This window comes from Terrapene carolina, unplaced genomic scaffold (assembly GCF_002925995.2).
Source record: "Terrapene carolina triunguis isolate 2854851 unplaced genomic scaffold, T_m_triunguis-2.0 Scaffold96, whole genome shotgun sequence".
Taxonomy (NCBI): domain Eukaryota; kingdom Metazoa; phylum Chordata; order Testudines; family Emydidae; genus Terrapene; species Terrapene triunguis.
In genome coordinates this window covers 23,063,641-23,073,431 of record NW_020664447.1, presented here as the reverse complement: position 1 = coordinate 23,073,431, position 9,791 = coordinate 23,063,641, and the positions used below count along the sequence as shown (strand labels likewise).

The following is a 9,791-nucleotide window of genomic DNA, read 5'->3' as shown; positions in this document are numbered from 1 at the left end:
CATCCCTGCTGATGACCTATGCTGGATGTTAATATGATGCTACATATTGGAATTTGTTTCTTCAGTTTGCTTTTTAAAAAAACCTATGAAATTGCACACACAAAAATTACATTAAAAACATTAAGCTTGCTAATCAAGTACTCAAAAGTTAGGGCATGCCAGAATTAAGGCTGTGTGCACAACTTTAGTTTGGAGTCTTTGGGCATATGCATTAGGGTACAGTCTTAAACTACATGATCACACACTATTTTTTCTATAAGACCCCTGCCTCATTCAGTGCACAGGATGCACTTGCTCTGGGGATAAATCCGGGTTGTGTAGTAAAAGCGACTGGTCTGTAGGACTCCTGCCTCATTTACTGCAGAAGCTGGAAGGTGCGTAGTGGATGAAGCAGGTGACTGCAGAAGAGAAAGGATGGTCTTATGGTTACAGCAGCTGAAAGTTGCCCTGGAAAACTGAAATTCTATCTCCCTTTGCCACCGAGTTCCTATGTGACACTGGGCACTTAAACCAAACTTTTCAGAGGTGACCACTTACTGTGTGTTCCTCAGTTTCTGGGTGCCGACTTGAGACTCTGGGGTCTGACCTGCAGGAGTGCTAAGCACTCACAGCTGCAACTGAAGACAATGGGAGGTATGTTTGAACATATAAAGTGCTATAGAATGGTAAGTGCTCTAAAAATCAGGTCCAAGGTCTCTCAAATTGGGCATCCAAAATTAGTGGACACTTTTGACCTTAATCTCTCTGTGCCTCATTTCCCATCTGTAAAATGGGGATACCACCACTTCATCTCAGAGTTGTTGTGAAAATAACTTCATTAATGTTTGTGAAGCTTCTTAGATGCTATAATGATAAGTGCCACAGAAAAACCATGAGAAAATTAATAATTCTGCCTTCACAGCAGGGTTTGAATAGTGTGCAATAAATAAAGCCTAGAACCACAAATTGAACAATGAGGCTAAAACAAAATATTGAATAGCTGCTCACTAATGGAGCACAATCCACCCTGAGCACACCAAGAGGCAGGAATCCTGTGGAAAAAATTAGTGTGTGATCATGTAATTAAAGATTGTACCTTAATGCCCACAAAAAGGGGGTCAAATTAAGGTTGCCCAGGCAACCCGAATTCTGTCATTTCCTATATTTTGAGTGCTTGACTTGGTAACCTTAATGTTTTTTTTAAACAGTATTTTTGTGTGGAATACCTATAGATATTACACATGCACATATATATATACATATACAGTAAAGTACACCCTGAAATACATTAAATCACAAAGTCTTAAGTATTCAACAGATCTGAACTTGAATCCCAGACTTAACCCTTCCTCTATCAACTCTGGGCAGTTCAGATGTGAACCTGGATCTTCAGCTCATGGCTCTGGTCTTTGCCTATGATGAGCCCAAACACCAAAACAGAGCACCTGTAAAACTTGGGGAAGTTGGGATTTGGATTCAAATCAAATCCCATTCTGAACATCACAGCTCAGGCCCATCTCTGACGGTAACAAGCCACAGCAGACTAACCCATATACCCTTTTCAATTCCCCGGTCACATTTCTCTTTCAGCAACAGGACTGATCAGAGAGTGATTTTGCTCAGGTGTTCTCTCACGAAGCATTCTGTGATGGTCCATACTGTTACTGACACCTCTTGTCCGACTGCTGCCTGTGCTCAAGGGGCTTCCTGCCATTGGAGTGTCTGTGCTCACCAAGCTTCCTGTCCGAGATCGGTAAGGAGGGAGATCTGTCTGACTGGGGGATTCAGACTCTGAGCAGTAAGGGGGTGGAGGAAGATCAAACCAAGGGGGTCTGCTGCAAATACAAGAGAGTAACAAGGTTACTGAAGACAATGGTATGGGGGAAGTATAATGAGCTCCAGAATTGTGTTCTAACAGGTTACGAGTTTCCATCCCGACATGAGATAAAACAACAACAGTTCTATAGCAACATCTGAGGATCTCAAAGTGCTTTGCAAACATGTGGAAATTCATCCCTGTGCAGAGGGGCTAGCCCAAGGCCTATGCACCACCAACAGCAGGGATGTTAAACTTGTGTCCTGGTCAAGTTCCAATGGGGTAGTTACATTCTGCCTCCCTAAATTTTCTCTATTGTTTCACTTTTCACAGGGTAATCATTTCCTGCCCTAAAATGTTAAATACTGTGCACTGTTAAACAGCTGCCCTGGTTCACCCCAAAGATGGCTTCAACTCAGCAATGGCGTGAAAAGTTCCTGTATAACAATTACAGTTTAAGAGAATGTTTAGGGATACTTCAGGATAAAGGGAGATATATACATTTTAGACTAGGGTTGCTGGTAGTTATCCGCCCAGGGTAATGGTGATGAAAATCTGGACAGCTGTTCAGATAGTTGAGCTGAGTCCAATTTCCAGTAGAAAGGTGTCACCACTACAAGTTACCACCATAACAGCAAACACTGCTGCCAGTTTCAGCAGACAGACATGATGGAGCATGAACACTGAATTATTCCCTAGACCCGAAAGGCATTGTTGAGGAACATTGGAAAGGCAGTGTGGGAACGCCTGCACTGGCATATCTGTTCTATTCATAAACAGATGACTTCAGGATCTAGAGCAGAGGTGGGCAAACTACGGGCCACGAGCCACATCCAGCTCGTGGGACCCTTCTGCCTGGCCCTTGAGCTCCTAGCCCGGGAGGATCGCCCCTAGCCCCTGTCCTGCTGTTCACCCTCCCCCGCAGCTCAGCTCGCCCTGCTGCCGGCGCAATGCTCTGGGCGGCGGGGCTGCGAGCTCCTGGGGCAGCACAGCTGCAGAGCCCGGCTTGACCCGGTGTTCTGTGCTGCACGGTGGCGATGGCATGGCTGGCTCCAGCCGGGCCAGCCACCGGTGCTCCAGGCAGCGCGGTAAGGGGACAGGAAGCGGGGGGGGGGGGGTTGAATAGAGGGCAGGGGAGTTTAGGGTGGTGGTCAGGGGGCGGGGGTGTGGATAGGGGGCGGGGCGGTCAGAGGGCGGGGAACAGGGGTTGAACAGGGGCACGGGTCCCAGTGGGGCTGTCAGGAATGAGAGGAGGAGTTGGATGGGGCCGCGGGGGCAAGCCAGGGGCGGGGGGGGTTCCGGGGGCAGTCAGGGGACAGGGAGTGGAGGAGGGGGGGTGGATGGGGCAGGGGTCCCGGGAGGGCAGTCAGGGAACAGGGAACCCGGGCCACGACCCCCTCCCCTAACCAGTCCTCCATACAATTTCTGAAACCCGATGCGGCCCTCAGACCAAAACGTTTGCCCGCCCCCGCTCTAGAGCTTTCAGCTGGACATCATTTACAGGCACCGAATTCATTTATAAATTTACAAACAGAGGTGAAAAATCTGGGGCTGTATATATGAGTCTCTACAAATAAAGTCAATGGTTTTACTATGGAAAAAATAGGCAAAAAGTACTATTCAGAAAGGGCTATGGGCTTGTTGGAAAGAAACAGCATACTCAAATTCACATGTTTTTGGGGGTTCACAGATATATATTGTGACGTTGCACGCCATATGCTTTATAAAAATATGCTTATGAATGTGAATATGATGTAACTGGAATATGCTTTATTCAAAAGGTCTCTTGTAGGGAGTCATTACAAAGCTTATAATCTACTGAGTGTGTTCATCCTATTTGTTTGCATGTATTATTTCTACATCTGAAGTTAGGAGAATAAGATATCAACTTGTGTTACTGATGTAAACATATTAAGTGGAAGCCATTAAGGGTGCTTCAGAATCAATGAACTGTAAATGGCTCTGTTTACTTGCAACCCTTCCTGTGTAGGTGTGGGCCAGCCCACGAAAAATGGAGGCTGAGGTCTTACAGTGACATGTGACCATGTCATATGATGCTGGAATCCATCTTAAATCTGGGACTTTTCCATTTAGGAGGAGGGGTGGGGACCCAGAGACACAAAAGATTCCCACCTTGTGCCAAGGCTATAAAAAGGGGTGGAACAGGACAGAGAGTCATGAGAAAGCTCCTGTTTACCACCTAAGATGTCTGCTGGAACTAACAAGGTCTGTACCAGGGGAAAGAATTGGGCCCAGACTAGGAAGGAGTCTAGTCTGTGAAAGAAGCTTATTGGAATATCTCTGAGGGCGAGCTATTATCTGTAATCAGTTTCTTAATGTATTAGGCTTTGACTTGCATGTTTTTGCTTTATTTTGCTTGGTGACTTACTTTGTTCTGTCTGTTATTACTTGAAACCACTTAAATCCTACTTTTTGTACTTAATACAATCACTTTTGTTTATTAATGAACCCAGAGTAAGTGATTAATACCTGGGAGAGCAAACAGCTGTGCATATCTCTCTATTAGTGTTATAGAGGGCGGACAATTTATGAGTTTACCCTTTATAGGCTTTATACAGAGTAAAACAGATTTATTTGGGGTTTGGATCCCACTGGGGGCTGGGTGTCTGGGGTCAGGTAACCTGCAGAGCTGTTTTCCCTTAAAGCCTGCAGCTTTGGGGGTGTGGCCCGGACCCTGGGTCTGTGTTGCAGCAGGCTAGTGTGTCTGGCTCAACAAGACAGGTTTCTTGGAAGTCCCAAGCTGGCAGGGAAAACGGGCTGAGAGGTAAGTTCAGCACATCAGGTGACAGTCCCAATGGGATCTCTGTGACCGAACCCGTCACGTATATATATATATATTGTTTTTTGAATTTCTAAATAAGTGCAGAAGTCTTATTCGTCTAATACCTTTGGAAGCAGAGTAGTGCCATGTATCTGGGTTATTACACTTAATGCCTTTAGCACTGAAGACCTTGTGAGATACAATTTTTTAGATTTCATTTTGGCTAAGATGACAATTGATCTTTGGACAAATCCTGCAGCCCTTAATCAAGGGAGACTCATTGGGAGTGCTACAGGAGCTGGCCCTGTGTATTTAAACTCTGAGCATCTGATATTTACTATGGAGCAATCTCAGGGTTTTCATATTTTGCTCTCAGATTGGCATGAAGTAACACTGCTGAAGTGATAGTTTTCTTCCATATTGCAGTCAACCCTGTAGAACCCCAAAGAGCCAGGGGGTACTGATTACTTGTGTGAAGAGCAGGAGTGACCTCAAAAGAGAAGTGTACTCAGGTGATGCCCCTTGAATCCTTAAATCTCTTTCATGCCACTGGGTGCAGAGAGACTTCTGGACTATTAATTCTGCAGATTAAGGTGAAGCTGGGAGGGGGAACCTTTTTCCTGTGTACACAAAAGAGGCTGGCTGAATTTGTTACCACGTAAGTGAACAATCAATAGTTACAGGTAGGCTTGGCAGAATTTGATTTTAAAATAATTTTGATGGATAATATCAATGTTTATTTAAGTATTTTTTTAAATTTCTATTTAAATTTTCACAGTTGCAGGAAATTATGGGGGGGGGTCAAACAATGGAGGGGTCAGACAATTATTTAATGACAGCAGACAATGAGATTCAAAGAGTTGAAGTTTTTAACCATTAAAAAACAAATGGTCAGCATCACAGGTGAAAATATACAAAGTAAATATACTTAAATCAAACTCTAATAAGTTCTCTAGAAGCATATTTTCACTTTGCCTATTTGTATATTTCGATAATTTTTGTCAGTGTGTGGGTGTACGGTGAAAACGATATTTACCAATATAATTTAATCCTTCCAAACCTAATTATAGGTCATTATAGTATAGTACAATTATAGTATTAGAATACAGGGAATATTTGTACCCTGACAAATAAAACAATGAGCATAAATGCTACGATGAGAACACATAGGAAGCATGGTGACCCACAGAGTCTAGGAATTGCAACTGTTAGCATAACTTTGGGGAGACTTAATTCCCATACATACCTTTGGTCTAACACAGCCTCTGAATAGGATGGTGGAGAATCCAGATCCAGTGGCCTGTGGCAGGTCTGGTTGGACATGTACTGAACCCCATTGTTGACATTGTAGGTGACGCTGCAATGGTGTGGATGATCAAGGACCACCAGCCGGGACAGGAGGACAGGGTGCTGCAGCCGATGCACAGGCAGACTCATGAGGTTGTTGCGTTTTCGTTGGTGGTGCAAAACCAAGGCGAGGAAGGCCACCACCAGCACAAAGATAACTGAGCTGCCAATTATAGCATAGGTGATGCTGGGATAATATAGCAGTTGGTTCTCTGAGGTCACATAATCTTGGCCACTGCCAGTTTCTGCAAGACATACAAAAGAAGGGGGAAAGCTTGAGATTTTTCTCAGCGAAGAATTTGGTGCTTGTCATCAGCTGCATTTTCTGCTAATGTACCATTTGATATGCTGTCTGACTGGCTTCCAAATGAATTTTCTTCCTTCCTTAGAACTGTGGAAAACTAGCTTATTGAAAACATGCATGCACAAAACAGATATTGGCTGACAGAATCACTCAGACCTCCTCAGATGCACAGATGTGCTCATGCACTAGAAGGAGATAGCAAACCAACTGGAAAGAGGAAATACACTATACATCGGAGACTGCCTTGGAATCATTCACTTTGTTACAGTGCACATGCTTTTGTTATCAACTCCACACCTGCACCTAACCAATACAGCAGATTTTTCAGGGTTAAGGTGAGGACTGTGTGCGGACATGTAGGTACAGTACTTTGAAAGTGTATTCAGCAAAAAGTGTGAACTGAATCAGACAGATTAGAGAGATGGAAAAGGCCTATTATTAATGTTAAAAAAACAACAACCTTCCATAGCACTGTATGAAGCACATGCATCCGATGAAGTGGGCTGTAGCCCACGAAAGCTTATGCTCAAATAAATTTGTTAGTCTCTAAGGTGCCACAAGTACTCCTGTTCTTCTTCCATAGCACTGTAAGTTTACGTGGTGCTTTACAAATAGTAACCAGATTCTCTGTCCCTGATCCAGTTGGCAAGAGCAAACGGGACAAATGGCCACTTCTGCCAAAGAAGTCGGGACAGCCGTGACAGGGTTTAAAAAAGGGACTGTCCCAGCCAAAACGGGACGTATGGTCACCCTAAACACTATTGTTATTTGTATTATAGTAGTGCCTAGAGGCACCAGTCTTGCTTGGGGCCCCATTGTTCTGGGCACTATAGAAATGCATTCTAAGGCCTGGTCTACACTAGGCGTTTATGTCGACTTTAGCGCCGTTACATCGACTTAACCCTGCACCCGTCCACACCACGAGGCCATTTAGTTCGACATAGAGCTCTCTTTAAATCGATTTCTGTAATCCTCCCCAACGAGGGGAGTAGCGCTAAATTCGACATGGCCATGTCGAATTAGGCTAGGTGTGGATGGAAATCGACGCTAATAGCTCCGGGAGCTATCCCACAGTGCAACACTCTGTTGACGCTCTGGACAGCAGTCCGAGCTCGGATGCTCTGACCAGCCACACCCCGGGAAAATTTGAATTCCTTTTCCTGTCTGGGCAGTTTGAATCGCAGTTTCTGTTTGGACACCGTGGCGAGCTCAGCAGCAGTGGCAACGATGCAGAGCTCTCCAGCAGAGATGGCCGTGCAATCCCAGACTAGAAAGAGGGCCCCAGCATGGACTGATCGGGAAGTCTTGGATCTCATTGCTGTGTGGGGAGATGAGTCCGTGCTTGCCGAGCTGCGCTCCAAAAGACGGAATGCAAAGATCTACGAGAAGATCTCTAAAGCCATGGCAGAGAGAGGATACAGCCGGGATGCAACGCAGTGCCGCGTGAAAATCAAGGAGCTGAGACAAGGCTACCAGAAGACCAAAGAGGCAAACGGACGCTCCGGATCCCAGCCCCACACATCCCGTTTCTACGAGGCACTGCATTCTATCCTAGGTGCGGCCGCCACCACTACCCCACCACTGACCGTGGACTCTGAGGATGGGATATTGTCTGCGGCCGGTTCCTCCGACATGTTAGCTGACGGGGAAGATGAGGAAGGAGATGAAGAGGACGATGCAGTCGACAGCGCTTACCACGCTGATTTCCCCGACAGCCAGGAGCTCTTCATCACCCTCACAGAGATCCCCTACCAACCGTCCCCCGCCGTTACCCCAGACACAGATTCAGGGGAAGGATCAAGCAGTAAGTGTTTTAAATATCTTAACATTTATTTATAACAGAACTTGCATATTTTAAATATTAACAATAGCTAAAGTGCTTTCAAGTATGTAAACTTTTATTTATAACAGAACAGGAAGATTTAAAATATTAACAATGGGTAAAGTGCTTCTAAACATGTAAACAGGAAAGTGCAACAAAACGGGAATCTGAACAAAGGGTATCATGATTATTGTGTCTTTGGCCGCTTCAATGTATAGTCCGAACCATTATAAGAAAATTCAACAATGTCCGCTTCATGATTACACCACTCTTTTGTCCCTCCAAGGGCACCTAACCCAAAAACTGGTCGATGTGTCCGGGGATAGAGGCGAGATCCTCCGGGGAGAACTCCTCATAGGCCTCCTGCAGGTGTCTTTCCAGCCTAATTATCAGGTTCCTTGGCAGGGAGAGCTTATTAGGCCCCCCGTGGTAAAAAACGTTTCCCTGCCACAACGCCAGCAGGTATTCGGGGATCATGGCCTTGCACAGCATAGCAGCAAATGGCCCCGGTTTCTGCAGGCTGTCACGAAGCATCCTCTCCTTCTGGCTCTCCGAGACCCTCAGGAGGGTGATGTCTGGCATGATGCCCTGCTTTGAATTAGGTAGGGGAAAGTTAGTATTGGGACTGCTTGCCCGTTCCTTTACAGAACTGCAACCGCCGGTTTACAGCCACGCGGTTTACAGCCGCGAGGGGCTGGGACAGGGGCAGAGTTCATGCTTGCAGGATTGCTGCCAGCAGAGACTCGCATTGCTTTCTATGTGAAAGGAGGCCAGTGCCACTCTTAAAGTTTTAAGCAGCCACAAGTCTACGGCTTACCATGTTTGCCAGCTAGACAAAGTCCGGTGTCCTGCCCCGCTCCTCAGCTCGCCACAGCAAGACCGCAGGCACTGTAGGCGAGGGCCGAAAATTCGACCTTGTCCTCAGTGCGCGTGTGATAGGTGCTCTGCATGTTCTTGTCCACAGAGAAAGACTATGTTCTCTGTTCACAGATACATTGATCTGTCTCAGGAATTCACTCCCTTTTTCAAATTCCCACAGCCACATCTGCCCAGAGGCTAGCGCACATTAGGAGGAGGAAGAAGAGGACACGGGAAGACATGTTTGCTGAACTAATGGGATGTTCCCGAGCCCAGGCAGACCAGCAGACACAGTGGAGGGAGAACTTGTCCCAAATGCACCGGGCAAACATGGAATGGGAGGAGAGGTGGCGACAGGAGGACCAGCAGGCGACTCAAACGCTGCTTGGACTAATGAGGGAGCAAACGGACACGCTCCGCCGCCTTGTGGATGTTCTGCAGGACCGGAGGCAGGAGGAGAGAGCCCCGCTGCAGTCTCTCTCTAACCGCCCTGCCCCGCCACCAAGTCCCATACCCCCCTCACCCAAAGTCCAAACACGGAGGGGCGGCAGGGGCCGTGAAAACTTTCACTCCACCCCAGCGGACTGCTATAGCACTAGAAGGCTCTCATTCCCCAAAATCTGAAAAGTCCTTTCCTACCCGCCTCACACAAGACCCCGTCCAAGTTTCACCCCCCCCGTTCCATGTGCGGTTGTTAATAAAAAATACGTTTCTGTTCATTACTGTTTCCATCCTCTTCTTTTGGAGGAGAGTCTGTCTGAAGGGGGGGAAGGGGCTTGGTAATTAGACAGGACAGTCACCTTTAGCAGGGGGCAGGCCCAGCAGCAGGGCACATACACAGTGCAGTGACTAGTTACCCTGGTCAGTCTGGGAGGTGGTTTTC

General features: G+C 46.5%; 1 protein-coding gene across 2 annotated transcripts in view; it reads right to left on the bottom strand.

Annotated features, from left to right (window-relative positions):
• Positions 1-272: 272 nt before the first annotated feature.
• The window catches only part of LDLRAD3 (low density lipoprotein receptor class A domain containing 3), a 178,311-nt gene continuing 168,792 nt past the window's right edge, over positions 273-9,791 (bottom strand). For both annotated transcript variants that reach the window (XM_026651506.2, XM_026651507.2), the window contains exons 5-6: positions 5,824-6,169; positions 273-1,814 (exon numbers count right to left, since the gene is read on the bottom strand). In XM_026651506.2, coding sequence (XP_026507291.1) covers positions 1,553-1,814; positions 5,824-6,169 — 608 coding nt within the window. In that variant the 3' untranslated portion in view covers positions 273-1,552. The remainder of the gene's footprint in view (positions 1,815-5,823; positions 6,170-9,791) is intronic.